Below are 21,551 nucleotides of genomic sequence, written 5' to 3' on the forward strand. Positions count from 1 at the left end.
TAACAAAATGAATGACACATAAGGCAAGTATGAACTTTGGAATGATGTGGGAAATCAAAGGAAAGATTTTAAAAAGTATGCAAGGATCAAGAGAAAGACATCCTACATTAAAGCATACAAAGAAATGAAAAAAAGTTTTCAAATAACACACTTCAAGATGAATTGGTGATGAGTACTATTAATCTAAACTCTTCTCTTTGTTCAAGGAAAGCTAAAACATAATTCTGGAACTTGCAGCCACTATTCCTGAGCTTACTGAATTTATATTCAACCATACCATTTCAGCTACAAGGAATCCAAGAACTGTTTTCATTTTACATTTAAAACTCTAATTTCTTACATATCCTCTAGATTATATGTTGACTATAACTAAGACAATCTGCCAGAAATCAGACTTGAGTACAGGAGTATAACCAGAGCAAAAATCTGTCACTTCTACAGGCGAGACCTGAAAAACAGAAAATCCCACAAAATTCAGAACAGGTAATCATGGTGACATATATGACCTATTGTAGAAACCCTCAAGACTGCAAGTCTTGTTTCAGGCTCGATAAATAGCATTGATAAAGAAGTTACTGTATGCATTTAAAAGTCATGAGAAAGATATGCTTAATCTCTCAATTACCTCGAGTTTGGCCGATGAGCGTGTCCATTTGTGTCTATGCCTAGCAAATGCAGGAATAGAACCACTTTCTCTTCATTCAGTGCAGAGAACAATGTTTGATTACTTCTGGAAGAATTAAAGAAGCTCTGTATGGAATAAGCCATTAAGATATTAAACTGTACACAATGGAAAAAGACAATGGGCAGCCTATTAAAACTGAAATGCAGCTGTTTTCATGTCAAAATACCAGTAGTTATCAGTTAACAAAAGAGAAAGATTAATTACTTCCTGATTTACTACTTAGGAGGATAACTACCATCAGTATAGTCAGTTCAAAGTTTCAGCTTATCTAAGGCAACACTCTTGAAGTTGTAGGCTATTTTTGTTGGGGTTTGGGGGGGTTGTTTTGTTTTTCTTTGGATTTTTGAGTTTCTTTAGACAGAAATACCAGATAAATGCATATCACCCCTTCTTTGCCTCCTGTATAATCGCAACGATGAAGCACTCCTAAGCACCACTAGCACTTTACATTTCCATTGATTTATCAAATTCAAGCCAGAAGCAAAGGTCTCAACCTTGCTTTGGAAGCAGGTTCTGCAGGACTGAGCTGCAACTACAACTTGTTTGCAGAAACGAAATTAAACCAGAACAAGTCAAGATACGCTTTACAAATACATGAACTACAGACCATACATCTGCCTTGCACATGTCCTACTTAAGCATCCCTGAGGCAGATGCCAGGGGAGGATTTTCCCCTCAGATTGAATAAGTCTTGACATGGCTACTCTGTGTTAGACCAGCCACATTAGAGCAATGCAAAATGCAGGCAGACAGCTATTCCAACATGATCTCCTTAGTAACAGCACTGCTCAAGGGAACAAAGTTGGGTAGGGCTTTAGTTCAAAGAGCATCCAGAGAAGCCTTCAGTACACTAATATAAAGGAAAATGTCTTTGAATTTCACACAGGAGTCCAGGGAAAATGCTGGTAGAGCCAGCGAACCATTTCTGCCACCAAAGGGCAGAGCAGTCCACCAGATACCTGTGACAGCAATGGAGCTCTTAAAAACTAAAGCTCAAACCTTGTGTAAACAAAAGTCACTGTACCCAGAGGAAGACTAAACTGGCAGCAAGTGTATCACACTAAACTGTGTCAGGAAACCATGGCAGTACACAATCCCACCTTTTATTCCCCTTGAATATGCACAAGCCAAATGGACTAATGTTTGCACACTCACAGCTTCAGCTCTTGTCCAAACAAAATCATAACCAAAGTCCAGAGATATTTTAAACAAAGATACAAGAAAAAAATTCTGATCACATTCAATAGCACTATAATTATTTTTATGGAGATTTCCATGTCCCACAGGGGTCTGTCCACCTGCACATATTTGACCACAGACTGAAGAAGCCTTCCAGAGCACACCAGTAATTTGCAGGATACAGTATAATTATGTTTTCTTATTTTTAATTAAATAAAAAGAAACAACATATCAAAACAGACGAACAGGAAAGTCCCGAAATTAAATCCTAAAATGTAGATAAACATTAGAAGATAGATATTTTTCTACTGTGGACTGATTAGCAAATGAAACTGTTGTAAAGAAGGCAAAGCCTGAGCTTTTCCTCTCCCACCCAAGGAGTCCCCACAACACCCCAAAACCACCCCACTGGCCCAGCCCCAGCCACCTCATAACCCAGAGCAGCAGCAGCCAGAGGAGCTTGCCCAACCTGTGGCTAATTAAGAACGAGATGATAAAAGACAAGTGTAACTAAGATGTGGCATCTTTTCCCAAAGCAAATAGTAAACTTTATCCCATGGAACATTTTTTAAAATGGTTTACTAAAAAAACCCACAAATAGGAAGGTCACCACAAGGAGTTATCTTTCGCTGATAAAGGTGGTGAGCAGGACATCAAACAGCAGGGGCAAAACCCACTTGGCTTTGCTCTGGAGATTGCTGAACCATCTGCCCAGCACTATCCTTGTATCTCTTCATAACCAGCTAAAGGCCTCTTCTTTTTGGTACACAGTATTCAAAAAATTTGAGACCTGCTGCCACTCAACACTAGTTTGTTTCCAAGCCACCATTATATGTTAGCTATATCTTTCTCTCTCCATTTTTGTTTCCCTTTTATTTGCTCTATTTAGTAATATTACCTCCTTTGTATATTTAAGCTGAACACCTCCAAGAAGTTTCAGAGACAGGAGTAAACAACAAAGAGGCTGAGAGAACTCAGTTTATCCAGTCTCAAGAAAAGACAGCTTAGGAGAGATCTCATTACTGTCTACAACCATCTGCTACTGGCAGGGTGAAGAGAAGATTGAACCAGAGGCCCTTGGTGATGCGAAAAGGGGAAACTCAGTTTGAAATGTGGGAAACTACAGTAAAATAGGCTTCTGAAAAAATTTTAAACCATGACTGTAGCCAGATACCAGAACAGGTGCTCAAGAAGTTGTTGAATTTCTGAATTTTTGCCCTTGAAGATGCTCAAAACTTGACTGGGCAGGCTGCTCTAACTGGACCTCCTTCATGCAGGTAGTTGGACTCAATGACCACTACAGCTTTCTTCCAACCTTCTTTTTCTATGATTCTGGCAACTTTTCTATGATTTTCTGGCAGCTAATAACAAATAATTCCCTGGCTACAACTGATAAGCAATTTACTAAGATCAGCAATAAGTTTCCCATTAAAACATTCATAGTTACCTGTGAAGTTAATTATAATGTAATACTAACTAAAATACTACAAGAAAAGTTTGGTTACAACTATGTGAAATCTTTCAGTATCTTCTCACTCCTTGGATGGGAGAAAGCAATGAAGAAAAAAAAAAAAAGACTACCTAGAAGGTCTAGCAAAATAATGATTTGCCAATGTCTGAACAAAATATGGACTCCATAGATGTTTAACATACATTGTTGGGGACTGTTTGTTCCCCCAAATAAAGCCCTCCATGGAAGCACAATCCTTTAGTAGATCTGATAAACGGTTGCTGATGCATGGATGTACAGGAAGAAAGAAACCAAATAAACTTTCTCCTTTCACAAAACTCCTTCATACATAAACCCTGGACAATTTAGTTAAATTGGTTGATTAAAGCTGATTTGTGCCGATGAAAAAGTTTAAATATTTATGCCACTTTATAGATGTAAAATAAATGTAAAAAGGCATGATAAACATATATATGCCAGGTTTATATCAACTGAGCATGCTCATGCACAAGACTCCTACACTAAGAATCTAAAATAAATCATTCAACCATTGTGCTGCCAGTTAGAGCGGAGCTATCCGTATTGAAATCCATTGGCAGAAATAAACATCACGTTGTGGCAGTGTCTGCAGAGCTTCAAAGTTTAACATCAGTTTTGGACTCCAGCCCCCAGCCTGCACAGAAGGGAGAGTCTGAACGGGGCCAAAGAAAGAATGAAGTACTGTGTTCAAAATGAAAAAAAGAAAAAAAAAAAAAAAAAAGCATGCCATCTGCACCTACATATCCATTTAAATCAGAAGGCATCAACTGATTATCTTGAGCATATCCTAACCTGTGGTCATAATAAGTTGTGGTTAGACCATTACTGGGACTCACATCCAAGACTACTTAAGTTCCTAGAACTTTAATAATTTTACCCACCAAACAAAAAAAGAAAAAAGAAACCCAAACAACAAAGAGTTCTTCTTTATAAATATATATATGTCTTCTAATACTTAAAAAACCAGAAATGCATTAAAAAAATTAAAAAAGACCATATTTTTCCTGTTACTTAACCTAGACTCCCAGTATTTTGCTCCCTAATTTTTCTTTAGCACCGACTCAAAGTATGATCTAGGTAAAGGTTATTTAACTGAGGATCATTAGGCCACATCACACTAATTTACACTCAGCCCCTTAACTATTCTGAAGGCTTCTAAAAAACCCAAAACCAAAACAGAACCAAAAACCAGAAAAAAACCCATAATCAATCAGCTCCATACCCATCTGGATCTCCAAGCCACTCCCAAGCTATTACCACACATTAAAATCACTGACTTTTAACCCAGCTGCAGATATAAACCCCATCCAGCCTAGTTTATACTGAGTTTATTCTAAGTTCCCAAGAAAGAACTAGGATCACCTTGCACCACGAGCAGACATGACAGGAATTACCTAATATCACACACATGATATCTACTCATGATTTAAGCAATCTGCTTCTGATCCATACAAATAAAAACTCGTCAGTTTCCTATCTCCTGACCCACTGAGTTATCATTAGTTAGTGCTTTTTAAGAGAATGAGCAACTTCAGGGTGGCAGCACTAGTAGCACAAACATTAGTTAGCTATTCTCTGTTTTATCCCCATCTTTTTTGGGGCAGAGGAAGCGACAAGTGGCCTTCATGATGCTTGGGACCTGCTGATTTCACAGTAGAGAGGGAGTACATGTTAGTGTCTTTTACTTCCTTAAGAGGCAGAAATCCAGGGACCACCCTGCCCAATAGAGTTAAATGATATATTGTTAAATATTTGAGATAAAACTCCGAGGAAGAAAAAAAATGCAGGCAAAGCAGAATTTAGATTTCAGCAAATTGACATTGTTAGTTCTATATAAGCTCACCAGTATAGCTGAGAGTTGTTTGGGTTATAATAGCAGAATGACTCAAGTTTCATGCTCCTGAAGCAACCATTGATGTGTAAGTGAAGAGATGATTAATGGAATAGGTGTTTTTACACCAGTCAATCAAGTCCTATCCATTCACAGTATGAAATTTAGACCGGCAAAATAAGCCTTTAAAATAATGGTGCTGGCTCCAAGGAAAAAAAAGTCATCAGTAATGACATATATATTAGATGTACCATTATAGTCTGAAAGAAGAAATGCCATTAGGTGTTTCGAAGTAAAAGAAATATAGTACCACCCTTATATACCTGTGCAGCTCCAAATGACAGCAGGTCAACCTTAAGACAACAGCTACTTAAGTGCAATTGACAACCTAATTTGATTTGCATTATTCGTGTACATTACAACACAAAACCTGGTAAACTCACACATTCAGGGAAAGCATAGCAGTTAAAAAAAGTACATCTTTTCACCTGCAAATCACTTTCTTAGAAAATAAGCAAACTAAAATGAACTTTTCCACCCTATGTCACTGTTTAAAGCAGATCCACGCCTGGCTTCCTAATATATATACTGATTTTGTTTATCGATTTATTTGGCTTTATATTTGGTTTAATCTGATTTATGCTAATGTTAATGCATAGAGAGCAGAGATCTTGTGGAAGAAGTTTTATTAAGTCCTAAACTCCATTAACATTGTTATGAGATCCAAAAAGTAGCTCACCTAATTGCTCCACTGATACAGATATTTATACACCAATACTCACTATCAGCACTTCTTAATCCAAGACAAGCGAGGTAGCATGGAATAATGTGAATAATCAGAAACTGTGTGCCTTGGACTATTAATACTCACAGTGACAGTGGCACAGAAAACAGCGGTCATGAGCCAGCACAGACCTGAGTCAGCTGAGCACAGCACCACATGAACAAGTTACATCGCTTCAGGGCCTAAGCTGCCTCCCACCCCAAAACCAGCCATAATTCCTCCAGCCGTCACAGCATAGACAGCATGACCCACAGTAGATAATGAGCCATCAGCTACGTGCATCAGAACCTGCCACACTGTGTAATTATGGCGGGTACAAGCCTGACAAATTTTAAGTCATTAATATTGTCTATTTCTTCCTCATAATGAAGACTTACCATTTCTGCCACGCCATAATACTTGTTATAAAATCCTTAACTAATCATATTCAAGATTTTAAACAGTCTGTAGTACTCCTAGAGGGGTTTCAGATTATATGCAAATTTAAGATAAAGAAAAGCCAAGAATGTTTTCATGGGTACTTTATAAATGTTGGGGCTTTTATTAGCATTGAATGACAAATACTTCCTCTAAGCTTCCATTACACTAGTCATGGCAATTGATTCAAGCAATTTTTAATAATGACCCCAAGCAATGTGTCTTTCAAAAAATTTCTTACTTTCTAGTTCTATGATAAAGTTAACATCCAGCTGTGCTTTTTTATACACAGGTAGCATACAGAGATTCTCTGCTCACCTTAACATGATCAAAAACCCACATGTCAAGCTTGGCTGCATCTTGCGCTCCGAAGTCTTCACTTTCCGCTGCATAACAAAATGTATAAACATGATCCCCAGTAGCACCTGCAAAAAAATACAGATGGAATAGGAAACAGAGGGAAGTTTTCTTGCCTTTCTCATAGGCCATTCTACTACTCTGGTGCATTAATATTACTGTATTTTTGACTATCAAGAATGACAATCCTGAGAGAAGTCAAAGAAGTTCTCTCCTTATTTTAAACTTCCCCATAATTATGTTTTTCTGAAGCCTGGATACCATTTTAACACATTTAGCTTATCAGCACCCCAGATGAATGGGGAACAATGTTATTCAGTATGCCCAGGTGAAGAAATAAAGTATGGAAAAAGCAGACAGGAGTAGAACAAATCCCAGTGAAAGCAAATTAAATAGAATTTAGTTTTGAAACAAGGAATTTCACTGAGCAACTTGTAACAGAGGAAGCTACACATTAAGAGCCTTGTTTGAACACGTGTTTTGGGGGGGGGGGGGGGTGTCTTGTTTAAGAAAATGTATTTAGCTTTTGGTTGCCAAACTGAATCATACAAGATAACGCCCTATCAATGAGACCTTTTAAACAGGAAGATATCATATATGACACATAAGAAAGGCAACAGGAGGGATGTAACTTGGTTACTGTACATCAGTCCTAGAGGCACAGTATTGAAAGCCAAGCAGACAACTTCAGAAAGACAATATTCAAAGTCTGCACCTTTAAAACATGGATTCAAAATATAAAAGGGAAAACTACTGGACTATGTTCAGGCATCAAGTACAACACAAGGGCCACTGACATGAAAACACAGCATCTGGACAAGGCAATTCCATTCTGCACGCACTGTCAAGAGAGCAAAGCAGACAAGGGGGTGGGGCGGAGATGAAGACCCAGAAGAAAGTAAACTTCTGAAGTCCTGGAAAGATCTGAAGTTCAGCGGGGTTTAATGAAATAATTTAGTCAATGACTGAGCTGTTACAGCTCAGGGATTCTACTGTGACTATGTAAACTCCCAGAGGAGAAAATGTTCTTCAATCAGTTGATGGCTAGGGAGACTATAACCAATTTGCTGGATGTCGCAATTATATAACGCAGTTTTGTAAGCTTCCAGGCTTGTGAATGAACTAACACCCCAGTATAAGGGAGCTGTTTAACCATGATTACGTCCAAACCCACACAAGGAATGCAGGTATTTCAGGCCAGGAAGATGAAAGCTGGCACAGATTTTCTGGTGCAACTCCCCACTGTCCCCCAGGAGATGTTACTACTACTTATAACCCAGAATACTCACTGCACTCTCACAGTCTGAAAGAAAAGCAAATATTTCCAGGCATTAAAAAGTGAATTCAGGAGTTCCAGCTGGTGGATATATGAGTTCAAAAGAAGAAATAAGCCCTGGCTATCACTGTCAGGATGACTGATGGTCTAAGAAGGTAGGCTGCTGTGCTGTTTTTCTGCAGTGTCACAGCAAACCCAAGAAGACCTGTCTTTGAGAGGTGCCACAGCAAAGAAGCCAAATGAAAGCATGCAGTTTGCAGACCAGGCAAAGGAACATACCTACTATTTACCCATTTCTAATTTCTACCAGAGCAAAAAGAAACCAACCCACCCAACCCTGCACTGCTATAAAAAGAAACAATGGCAAAATGAAGCCACACTATGAAAGTTTTAGAGCACCTGCATAGCCTGTAATTTTTTTTTTTTAATAAGAAACCCTACTTTGCAAACTGTTACAAAATATGATTTCTGTTGTATGAGAGGTGGTAGACAACAGTATTCCCAATACTTTAAGTCTGTGAATGAGGAAGCAAAGATGGGACAGAGAAGTAGAAGGAACCCAGAGATGAAAACCTTCAGAAGTGAGCACAGAGCTCTACTGGGTTTAGCGCTGCCATTAGGCTAAGGAAAATAACTGGAGGTGCCAGAAACTCATACACCAGATACAACCTATTCCTACTGCATACCCGTCTGGCACATCATCCCACCCTCAGAATCATTATTCAAATATTAGGATCAGGGACCAAGTTATCACCCGCTTACAGTAAGATTTACATCCCGTGGAAAGTAAAGCTCTCACTCTGGTAGTGAGGCAGGTCCCGTCTGACAAGTCTTTCATGGATCAAAGCCAAGACCAGCAGGAGACCTTTGCTAGCAAATTTTGCAGGCAAAAAAGCGGGGTGGGGGGGTGGGGGGGGGTGGGGTGGGGAGAAAGAATGAAGGCCGAGAACAGTCAGACACGGAGCTGACAGAGTACGGGCATCAGAGAACTGTCATCAAACACAGCCAGCTGAGGAATGTGAGAAATTCTGCATTTTTCTTGGTGTGCTGTAGGAACAAGAGGAGACCAAGCCATCTGTCTGTCCAGAATAACCCTGGCAAAAGTTTGTCCTGTTGTTCCCATGGTCTTGACAATACCCTTCTTCATACTCAAGCTAAACCCTAGCCTTGCTGCTAGTTAAAATGACAGAGAAAGGGAACCTGTGGAACAAATGGCAACCTGGGTGCAATGGACTAATATCTACCTCCGTTAACAGAAGCAACAGCCTCAGCTCCTTTCTCAGCATGGCATTCAACACTGGATTATACTCCAGCCTACACCCATGACAAATGTGAACTGGACTGCTCACATCAAATCTCAAATTCTGGCAAGCCTCGAAGCAAACCTCAAAATTTTAAGGAGCATTCTGGAAAGAAAAGAGGCGTTTTCAAAGTACATTATTTTCAGTTAATTTCAATGTCATAATCTAAAAATATCGAAGAAAATAAGGTTAAAATTAGCACACTGAACTTGTGTAACTTAAGTAAGTTCAACTATTAGAAACTAACTCTTTTTAACCTTGCTTAAGACTTCAGTAAATTGCACACCAGTTCCAAAGGCACTTCGGACATTTTCTCAGACTAAAACACTAATCACACAGTCACTGAGATGCCTGATAAATTTAGATTTCATGCATACCTATTTTGATATTGAAAGAGAACTGTGAGCATTTTATTTACCCTCTCTATAGAATCCTCAAACATTTCACTGAAATATTTCTTTTGTGACGAGAAAAAGACCTGAAGAACATAGACAATGACAGGATTTTTCTCTCCTTCCCAAAACCCAGCAAGTATTATATACTCTTTATGCATCATCTGATGGAAGCAGTGAAACAGTTAATACAGTTCTGAACATTTTGGCATGATAAACTTCTTTTTGGTCTTTGAGCATGCAGAGGCTGCTGAGCAACACCTGAAACATTTAAAGGGCCTCCAAGTTTATTTTTGTTTTGTTCTTGGAAGAATTGATAAAAGAAGAGCCTGTGACCTCACTAATTTACAACATGGAAAGAGCAACAGAAATTAAGCTATGCTCCCCTATCTCCTTTTTGGCTTTTTTTGTAAAAGCAAAGAACAAACACTTGATTCCATTCCCTTCTGTATTATAAAACTTCTCTTCTTTGGAAGAAGGGGGAACACCTTTTTCTACTGCAGGAAGTTAATCTACCTTTCCATCATGAGAAACTACGACTCATTTTCCCATACAGCATCTACTTCTTGGATACAGTGCTGCACCAAACCTTTCTCAGTTCTGGGGATTTCCCTCCCCCTGCAAAAGAAAGCTCCATTGTTGATGCTACTTAGAACAAACTATATCAAAACACACAACAAGAGTATGATGTTACCCTTGCACATCCCTCCAGATAACATCAAAGCTGATTCCAAGTCCTCTGCTTATCTTCTTACTCAAACAAAACTAGTAGAAGGACAGGGCTCTGGGAAATTCTTAAATTCCTCAAATATTTTCCCAAGAACATATCTCCAAAAATGTAAATAATCTGTGCAAGGGCAGTGTGCTACCTTTCCCCTCTCCCCAGTCACCATCACAATATTCCCAAATACAAGCTGTAATCTGAGGTCATGGGAAATTATCAAGAGATATTTTTACATCTTACTACAAACTCACGAGGCTCAAGCAAAGAACAGAAAACGGGGGCACAGGGGAAGGACTATCAGGAGGAGGGGAGAAGTTCAGATTGGAGTTCAGAAAAAGTTCAAGAATCATCATGAGAAATATGATCTACACTTTTCCTAAACCAGTATAGATTCTACTCCTACCCTATCACATTTCTCTGATTCACCAGTGCCAATACTTAGAACAGAACAGCAGCTTATGCCCCTAGCTTGTCACCTTTTCACTTCAGACTGTTTTATTCCAAGATTATGGGAAAGCGTGTATATGCCCTCATTCTTCCAAGAACAAAACAAAAATAAACTTGGAGGCCCTTTAAATGTTTCAGGTGTTGCTCAGCAGCCTCTGCATGCTCAAAGACCAATTGCACTGGGGTGACAAGACTAACACACTGCACACCATAGGAAAAGACCTCATCTTCATGAATAGTACCAGGCAGTCCCTACTTGCATACAGTTCTTGTTTTTACACATCATTGTTCTGGAGTGGAAGCAGGATAACCCACCAAATCTACTTCTCCAGCTCAGACACTCAAAAAGCATGGCTGCAGTTCTATCACCAAACTCACTGGGAGTTGCATGTAGAGGAAGAAAAACCCCAGCTGCAGGCTTGCAAACAAGAGCTTTAATTTAAACTTCAGCTAAAGAAAAAAATATTAGGTCCTTTTAACTAACAGCACGCATCCTTCAGCACGCTGATAGAATTAGGTAAGTCCTGTTTAAATGGATGAGTAACAGATAGGGATAACCTCTTTAAAAGCGTGCTTCTTTCTCTCCAGCCAGTCTTGAATTCACAAACTAGGAATCAGGTATACGCAAACATACAAACTGGAAATACTTGAATCACCTTCTTCCTGAACTCAAAAATTTTAAGTGTCTTTATTTTACTACCTGATAACTATGCGTTACAAATTCACAAAATTTAAACCTTACCTTTTGCAAACATTGGCAAAATATCTGGGCTTCCCCAGCTCCAAGTATATTTACTTTCATTGAAGACAGAGTCAAATTCCACTGGATTCTCCTTCCATCCTGTTAAACAAACACACCTGGATTTAAATGAGGTTGCCAGAAGATCTCATTGACTGCTAAGTGTGATAGTCCATGCAAAATGGTTTGTTTAGAGTTTTTGTTTGTTTGTTTTTTGGGGTTCTTTTTGGTTTTAAGCTTTCCTTACATTATTTCACAATGAACACCACTTTGCAAGTCTTGGTTTTACCTCCATTTCAAGCTGTTTGCAATTAGTCCCCCATCCATTAAGAAGCGAGCTGAAAACTTAGGCCAAACTCATTATGCAGGGATTCAAACAGACAAAACACACAGCTGGTTTACCTTCTAAACAGCTAAAATTATCCTGAATTCTAAAACCCCTATTGTCTGAACTCAGCTTTTAGCATTTTAAGCAGTAAATTACACACTCATATATCCTATGTCCAGCAGTCATGTTCCACCTCATCACAATAAAACCTTCAAGATCTTCCATTTCCATGACAAGGCAGCTGACAGAAAAATAGAGATGCTCTTAACAGCAATTCCTGCCAATGCTGCATTTGTAGCAGATGTTAGAAAGAAGAACCTTTTGATTAGGAACATGGATAAGACCAAGTAAATTCCTCTTACACCCCACCCCCCACCCCACCCCCAAACCAACACACAGCATCACAAGTCTTTGGGCCTGGAAGCCTGGCCAGAGGAAGAGGACCACACAAAAGACCAAATCAGTAAAACAAAGGCTCATTCCACATTATTAACCACCAAGCACACAGGACACAGTGAGCTCTGGACAAAGAGCATACTTGGGTTATTTTGCTACTGATTCTCCAGCTTAATCTAGCAATGGTTCAGCTAAGACACTGCAGTTCACTTCTGTTTGCAGCATCTACTTAGCCATCTCCCATTACATCCCAAATGATAGTTAAAAACTCTGTTGCATGAAGATGTCAATCCATAAAATACTTCTGCTTTTACACTCAGGGTGCTAAATTCTACCATGTTACAACACACTAATTTGCATAAGCTATTTTCACAGCTATCAATAATGAGTGGGAAATTCATCCTAATTTTTTTTCCCCCCATATAATCTCAGTATACAAACCACTATGCAGATATCTATAAGGAATTATCTAGAAACCCAGCACATCACCAGAACACCTTACTGTGGACGACAGTGTTCAAAGCTTTAGGACCAGCATACCTTTAGCAACTGCACTGACATCTTCATAAAATCCAGCTATAAGCGCAACATGCCCTGGCCTGGATTCTGTTGGGACCCGGGTGTGAGAGATTCCCCAGCTGCCATTATTCTCTAGAATACCCCTGAAAACAGGATACAAGGCAGTTAATGCTTATGACTTCTTGAAAGTACAATGAATTGCAGATAAAAAGTGTGACAGGTAGACGTGAGGCAGGAAATGCAAAAAAACCCACCACAACAAAACAACAGGCTAAACCAGATTTTCACTACCACCTGCTGTGCAGCAAAACAAGCGGAACATTAACCTGCAAGTAGTTCTATATTGTAATGCCCCACAGAGAACATTAGTATTGTGGCCCATCAGCACTACTAACAGATGAGTTTAGCTCGTGTTCTAATACGCTTAAAATTAACATACCATTTTTTTCTGCTGCTTTCTGCTATAATTTTTTCTCTCCTAACAGATTGTTTCTGCATGGTGTTACTTTTCCTTCTTCTTTCCATTTAGCTTAAAAGTATCTAGTTCAATCTTCTTTACTCATTAAATATGCTCAATTATAATTAGGTTCTTGTGAACATGCCTACCTTTATCTGTGCTGAATATTGGAAGCCAGCACCAAGAGAATTTAAAAACCACATAAATCTAAGGTGCAAATCATTTCAGCAACATGGAGAAAATTTAAGTAAACCTTGCATCTTTTGCAATCACACCAAAGTGAAGGAGAATGCCTTCTCACCACATACACAGAAATTGTCTAGGGATTATGCACATACAATAGTTATAGCAGATAAAAAGCAAAGAAAACAGAGGACAAAGCCCAAGGGTAAGAAACAGCCTCATAAACTACTCTCATCTGCTAAAGATATGAACAGCTGGAGCCTGTCGGAGAGCAAGTGGTGAGCATTACCATATGCTGTTTTCTTGTCTCCATCTTCTGAAATTCACTGCCCACTGCCAGAGCAAGGGGAGAAATAAAGAAAAAACACAACCCAAAACACGCCAGGACATACCTTATACTAATGTTTAGGAAAAAAGCAGCAGAATCTTCTGAACAAATTCAAAGCGTTTTTTAAGATACAAATTACTGGGAAACTGTATTTTTGTTGTCCATTATATAAGCTACAAAATTTGCTGTATTTTTATCAGATGTGTTTTAGCCCAAGTTATGCTTTGTAACTTTAACAGAGATTTTATACAGCTGTTAATTACAAGATCTGTACACTCAGCTCTAAATATATTTCTCACTAATGAAGTAAGAATCAAACCACAACCTAAAATGTCAGGCTCCACTCTAAGCTTGCCAGATTCAGTTTGCTACTTGTTTGGGGTTTTTTAACTCATCCTAGATCTCACATTGTCAGGCCTACTTCAAAGCTCACAGGTGTATCTGGAATAGCCCAAATATTGCAGTGAAAAATATAAAAGGTGATATAACACTCTTACAAATTATTTCTAGCTCTCATCTCCATTAGGTTTTAAGACAAGTTGTACTTAAAAAAGCATTAATTTGAAAAGAGAATTTAAGTATTAAGATGATTTCTAATTTATTCTCAATGAAGACACTGATCAAAATGTATTTCTCCACCAGCGTTAGTGGAGGATTTAAGACAAAACCAAAACACTTTTGGCCCTCACACTTAATTGTCAAAGCAGGTAGGAAATTTTTTTAATTAGAGTTTGATTTCTATTGAGTTGGAAAGTAATCCTTTACCTTTTCTTTTGTGGGGCTATACTGCAGGATCTGAAGTCAGCAATAATACATACCAAGCAGAAAAAAATATAGCTAGATATTGTCATTTACCCGTTCAAAATTCACTTAGCTATTTTGCATTATTTCAAAGCCTTTTACTCAGAAGAACCATTAAAAAAAACTAATTTCCTTGACAGTATAAACATTAGCTACCCATAATAACAATGATGAATATGAATATGATATAGTAATACAGCTGAAACATGACAGGCAATAAAGAAAACATCTTCCCCAAAATCAGCACCACCACCACAGCAATTCAGACCACCTACCATCCCTCACAACTATCACAACACTGCTGAAACAAATATTCTTGAAAAAAGTCTGTGTAAGAGAAGAGACTAGGTACTTAGCATACATCAGCCAGAAATCTGCTCTAAGCCTAATGGATATTTACTATTAATTTTACATACCTACTAAAACTTTGCCTTATTTATAGCACATTGCTACAAGAATGGTTCTTGCTCATTTAATGATAATCTTTCCTTGTTAACACCACAGTAGTTCCCAAAGTGCTCCACCTGGATGAGAAAAACTATAAAACAGTTAAGTGCCAACTGTTCAGTCCCTTAGGAATGAATGTGCAAAAAAATGAACTTTACATTAAACTGCACATACTTTGGGTTAATATTACTGAAAAAGGAAACCTCAAAAATTAACTTTGTGGAATAAAAAGTTTCCAGCAACCAGCATCTCATCTTGTTGACCTGTTTATAAGTTTAACTGGCAGAAGTTGTGTAGCTCAAAGAGTTAGTGACAACGCACTAAGTCTTTTCCTTCAAAATTGCCGCAGTACATGTAATAGACCTGCAGACAGGCCCTGGGCTGCTTGACACTCCCACCTTTCAGAGGGTATGACATGCCACGTTTTTTCTTTTCATCATCTCTCACTTACACACGTTCACACACTTATGTATTTATATGCGGAATGAAAGACAATGACAGAAATACAGATGGCACTTCAAACCTCTACTGGCATTGTATTTCACTAGGTGACCTACAAGCACCTTTGCTTGTTACGTGGGAGTTCCCCTCCATTCACTCAGGTCCTTTCAGTGCAGGTGACCATGTTTTACTTCTACAGATTTTGAAATATGAGGTTTGTAATTCCAAAAACAAGGTAAAACAGAGACAGCAAAAGTGTAAACTTCCCAACACTGGCCAAGCTGACATATGGTTTAACTTTTTATTTCTAGATAGGTGTGATAACGCTGAATGGCTGAAACTGAAAACCTCGTATCACTTAATGGCAAAAATATCCATTAGTAGCTTCCTGGCCACTACCCACCGCTGCTTCTACTGCTGGGGCCATTACAGCATTCACACTTTGTTCATGGTGCAAGAGACCAACAGTTTTACTGCTAGAAGAATCTGCTCTGGAGGAAGTGTGAAGTCCACTGCTAAAAGACAACATGCAAAACTCACACTGATGTGGCAGACATCTGCCAGTGGCAGACAGCACCTTACAAAAACACTAACAACAGGGGAAGCGGGTACAAATAATCACATATAAACTGCCAAGTGCTGTAGCAAGGACTCCTCAGATTTCTGTAGCAGACTGCAAACACCCTAATGGCTTCAGATGATTGATTATCTGGGTTTGCTCTGACATTCAAGCCAGACCAGAGCTATTATACTAAAGTACTCTTATTTAATACTGTCCACTTTTTTTAGTCTAAGAAATTATTTGTCTTATGATGAAATAATTATCTTGATATAAGGAAACAGGGAAGGTTGGTGAAAATTAGTTTTAAGCACTCAAGGATATGACTTTTAACATTCTTTTTTGACAGGATTAGTTTTTCACAATCTTACACCAAATCATTCCATTAAGCAATCAGACACACACTAGAGAGCACAACGAGGCAGCAGGGTCACGCGTGCAGGAAGGGTGGAACAAATACAAAGTGGCAGCCTGCTGTTAAATCCATTCAGGCCATCTTCTTTAATCACTCCTTAGAAGGCTTCATCAGTAGCTCAGAATTATAAAACAAGCACATTAATGAACTACTACTCCAAATCTGAACATCCAGGAAGCAGTTTAAATTAACGACTCTGTTAGGCTTCAGAATTGATACCATGCTGATGTGAATGGAGGAAGTTCACACTCCTCTCAATAACTGGCTAGCTGTAGTTTTCAGAGGACAACATCGATTGAATTTACTCTGTTCATGGTTGACCACCAACTCAAATTCAGGCATTTCTACAGCTGCTGTTGTTCCTCTTGTTCTCTTTCCAACATCACGTCTATAGAGCTGCCTCCAGAAGAAAAACTTCTGGATCAGTAGTGTTTTCAGACTGACTTACCGCAGGTAAGGTGCTTGTGGTGTACCGTTGCTGTTTAATTCATACAATGAATCTGCCCGCAGACCATCAGCAACAAAGAGTACAAGACGTTTTGCCGGAGGTGGCAGTGGAGTCCGCTGAGGAGTCATACCATGAACCAGGGGAGAGCTGAAGTAGATGTCAAAAATGGAGACCAACAACACACAATGCACAAGGAGACCAGCGAGTATGAAGACTGGTATAGCCATGGTAACACCAGGGTGGCAAGGCAAAGTCCAACACTGAGAAGGAATGAGAAAAATAAAGTTAGGCAGATGAGATTTGCCAGAAACAGTATTTATTTCATTTGTAATAGAATGGGAGTACCGCAGTCACAGTCATTACCCAGGATCCATACCCAATCTCTGCTTTCAACAAGCTTTTTCCCAGCAGTTTTTGTCAAAAAAGTCACTGCATGACTAATTCAGACTTTCAGATAGTCATTATGTCTCCGCAACTCATCTCTAATATTTAGTGGGGTATCAGATGGCTTCAAAAGACCTTTGAATCAAGCCAGTTTGTCTCATATTCAGCAGGTTTTTGTTACCTACATCAGTGACAGAAGACTCTGACAATGTAACGTCTCTGTGAACATACTACCCTCTACCGGCTGATTGCCTGACAGTGCTGAGGTCTGTGTCAGCAAACGCAAGCCAAACACAGCTAGGGAAAGCCATCCTATAGCAGACATCCAACCCAAGTTGCTTTTCCTAAATTTACTATCAAGTCTGGGCTCATCGTATTCTGCCTAGAGACAGAAAATTTCTTTTAAAGGAATAAAGATGCTCTGCTGAGTGCAAAATACTATTCCTCTGTGACAAAACAAGTGACAAAAGCACAACAGCTGAAGAACTATGTTTCATGAACAACGATACTCCCTTTCCGAATGCTTTTTTTACCCTGTCATCCTCTGAAGTCAGGTTAGATAAAAAAACATGCTTAATAACAGGTACACTGGAAATTTATGTGTCTGCCGTGTGTACTGAGGGCCTTGTATGATGTCTGCTGAAGGCAACACAAACACATATAGTAGGTACGTGTGGGATGTGAGACAGAGAGGCTCAGTTCTGACAAAGTACTTAGTGCTGTCCAGGCTGCTGGATTAGTTATTTAAATATTAGCTAATTACCAACCTTAACAAAACACCTCCACTCACCAATTTAGCAACAGATGTTCCTAACAGACTGGAAGGTTCAGATATTCAATTACCTATGTAAACACACACTCTTTAGTTTCAGAACCTAGATAGCACTTCTAAATGACAATATATAAGTATATCCTGTTCCTTTGAGAATTCCAGTAGCTGGACAGAGACAGCCACCATGCAGTAAGACTATTATTCATATCAAATAAAGAAAGAAGGTTTCACTACAACATAACCTTAACTTTGATCAAAACTCTGAAAGATATTTTTTAAAATAAAAAATTTAAAGGGCCAGGAAAATCAAAGAACCCACACACACACCCCTTACTAACCCAAAGAAAAGTTAGATCTGTATGCAACTTAACCATAACTTCCAATTCCACCCATTTTCCCTACAGATGCAACAAATCATAATCAGAAACATGAATATAGTAATTGCTCATTTTATAGATTTGGAGAGAAAAATCACATAACAAGATAGAGATAACTAAATACAACATTTCAAAGAGACACATAGTAGTCATACTTAAGTGATCAAAGAAAAACTTTTCATTAATAAGGAATTTACAAGCTTCTATGTCTACAAGTGAGATTCTAACACTTGCAGTATTTGTAAACATCAGTATTTTTATTTTTTATTTTTAAGCACCCAGGGTTCCTGCATGAATTTAAATACATGAAAACAGTCACAGAAATACCATTAAGTTCGATGCCAGACCTCATTTTATCTAATCAGTTTTATTTTCCATAGGGCTTTTTCTTTTGATGTTGTTGTGTTTGATGAGAGAATCCAAAATATTCATGCCTTGAACTGATGTGGCTAAACAACCTACTAAACAAAGCAGTTACTTCGATCAGATACTTGCTGTTGTATACTCCCAGTGCTCCAATTTATAGCTTAACATATTCTAAATTCTAATTAAAGTAGTAGTAACCTAATCTTTTTTCAGTACTAGCTATTTCTCTTTGCTTTAACTCTCTCCGGGCCTGAGCTCTTTCTTGCAGCAGAGTGCAATCAACACAATTCAAATTTAATGCCATCTTAGACCATAGTGATCTACAGAATTAATTTATTTTTTTAATCACACTTCCTTTTGCAACCACAGTTTGACTACACTACTCTAGACTATTCATCTGGGCACAACATATTCAACTGTCCATCACCATCAGATGATTTCAAGACAGGCAGCTCCCAGAGCACCTGCTTCTGCCACATCCCTCATAGCCCCTCCTACTGCCCCTAGCTTAGCTTACATTGCTCCTTTAACGCATGACTTTGTGCATCATCACTGTGACATAGAATTGTGAAGATTATCCTATCCTCAGGCTTACAAATACTTTCCCACAGGTATAAGTGCATCTCAGCTGAATGCCAGAATGGCACCTGGTACCCTTTCTGAACAGCAGTCTTGCTTTCAAACTACTAAACTATTGAGTAAGGTGTTGCAAACAGGCACTCATCTGTGGTTAGGGAAGGCTCCAACTCAAAGAACAAAGTTTAAATACAGTCAACAGCAACTCCAGAGAGGTACCAGTGACCTTGTACACATCTTCATCTTGATCAAGTTACAACTAAACTTGGTCTTTGTCAGCCCAAAGTGCCTGAAGTTCACTTAAGACAGCTGATTTGTGAAATACATCCTCTTCAAACATCCAAAGTATCATCAAAGAACAAAGCATTCCGAGTAACTGATTTTCATTGGGAAAGGAAATTCTTTATCACTGTCTGTGTTTCTCTGGGACTTCCAATCCAAAGCACCCATTCTAGTCCTCCAAGACCAGGCTTTTTTGGACCCAACTTTCCACAGGCCCATCTATTCCCATCTCAGTGTTACTTTCTCTCAGCATATGCTATGCCACCTGGAGCACATCCCCATTTCTTCTCAGCCTGCAATACTGATACATATTTGACCATTGAGAAAGGCAAAAGAAAAGCAAGCTGGCACATGGATGACATTTTTTGCAGAGATCCCCCTTAAGAGATGAACAAGGCAAGCGGGAGAGATCTGACAAAGCAGAGCAATGAGACTGTATCAGAAAAGAACGACTGTGCACTTAGTCCTATCAAACAGAGATGATGCTCAGGGGAAGAGCAAGGCTTGGATCCTCAAGTGCAGCATTAAGTTTCTGTTTTCACCCATGATGTGGAAACATTTGTTTGCTCAGAAGTTATGGCAACATGAATCAAAATGGGCAAGTTAGTTTTCCAGAAAGTTCTTCCTAGGGATGAAGACAGCCAGAGGGATCCCCTAGGCATGCTGCTTGTGACAGACACTGCAACCGCCGTATGTATGGACCAGGTTCCGAGGCACCCTACTGCAGACAGAACTGTAACAAATATAACACATTCAGTTGTTCAGATTAACTGAATTACAAAATTACTTATCAGAAGCCTGACAAATATTAACATCTGGAAACAGACAGACACAGATATTAATGAAGTATTCCCTTTTTTAGAAAGGCCTTCACTAGACTCCTCGGAATTTACAAGTACCCTGGTCTACGATACAGGTGGAAGACAGCTGAATGACAGGCTGAAATGGCCCCATTCCCATATAAAAAACAGTTTGCATTTTGAGAAAGAGCTTGTCTAAATGATCCATCACTGTGAAGAACCAGGTCTCAGCTGATAATGGTTTTTTTACCTGAATTGCTACCAACTGGTACCTCACACAGTTCTTTTAATGAAAAAAAGCCAGCAAGACAGGAAGTCAAAGAAATCAAAATCAGCTGGTTTATTCAGAAGTCTTTATCAGCTTGCACCTACGCAGGCAAGAAAAATGAGGGTGCAAAATAGGTTAAGGCTGACAGCACTAACAAAGCCAGATCACCAGCATTTTGCTATCAACATTTGATTGTAAACGTCTGGATTTCAAGTCTTAGAACGTATATCCTGCAAATCAGAGGACAACCCTCTTCCCTAATTTGGAATGCCAAAGTCACTTGAATTCACATTTGCAGGTATGTGAGCTTCTTAAACCTAGGAACCTTTCTTTTTATTGTGGAACAAGATAAGTTGTCCATGCATTTCTAGCTACTTGATATGAAGTCTTTAGTTCAATTATGTTGTTAAGGCATTATGTTATGATGTTAAGGCAACAAAGAAAAAGACATGTCTTCTTGGACCACCCACCCACCCCTCGGAACCCTACTATTGAAAGTTGATTTACCGTGGATCACTGAGCCATGAAAGGTAATTACCATGAATCACTGAGCCATGAAAGGTAAACCATCAAGGAAGACAGTGAAGGTAAAAGATGGACCTCTGGGATTTGTGAATAGACCTCTGTAGGAAAGGAGGATCCATGCTAAATAGCATTTATGCTGTGTAATTGCAGCTACAAACATTTGTGGCATGAACAGAAAAAGAAGATGGATCCCACTTCAGGTATAAATTGGAGAGTTGTGGCCATCTCTCCTCTGTTGCACTCTTGCATGAGGGGCCA

General features: G+C 38.9%; 1 protein-coding gene across 7 annotated transcripts in view; it reads right to left on the reverse strand.

Annotated features, from left to right (window-relative positions):
* The window catches only part of PIGN (phosphatidylinositol glycan anchor biosynthesis class N), a 106,967-nt gene that overhangs the window by 73,962 nt on the left and 11,454 nt on the right, over positions 1-21,551 (reverse strand). For 6 of the 7 annotated variants that reach the window (XR_008746427.1, XM_005243708.4, XM_055799372.1 and 3 more), the window contains 5 exons: positions 16,944-17,203; positions 12,886-13,007; positions 11,625-11,723; positions 6,704-6,810; positions 626-750 (listed from right to left, as the gene is read on the reverse strand). Coding sequence is in view for 6 of the 7 variants with exons in the window: in XM_005243708.4 (XP_005243765.1) it covers positions 626-750; positions 6,704-6,810; positions 11,625-11,723; positions 12,886-13,007; positions 16,944-17,170 (680 nt within the window). In the remaining variant the exon portion in view is untranslated. Of the gene's footprint in view, positions 1-625; positions 751-6,703; positions 6,811-11,624; positions 11,724-12,885; positions 13,008-16,943; positions 17,204-21,551 lie in introns of those variants that run through there. The other variant, XM_055799376.1, reaches the window with a different exon arrangement.

The sequence above is a fragment of the Falco peregrinus genome, chromosome 3 (assembly GCF_023634155.1).
Source record: "Falco peregrinus isolate bFalPer1 chromosome 3, bFalPer1.pri, whole genome shotgun sequence".
In the NCBI taxonomy this organism is placed as follows: Eukaryota; Metazoa; Chordata; class Aves; order Falconiformes; family Falconidae; genus Falco; species Falco peregrinus.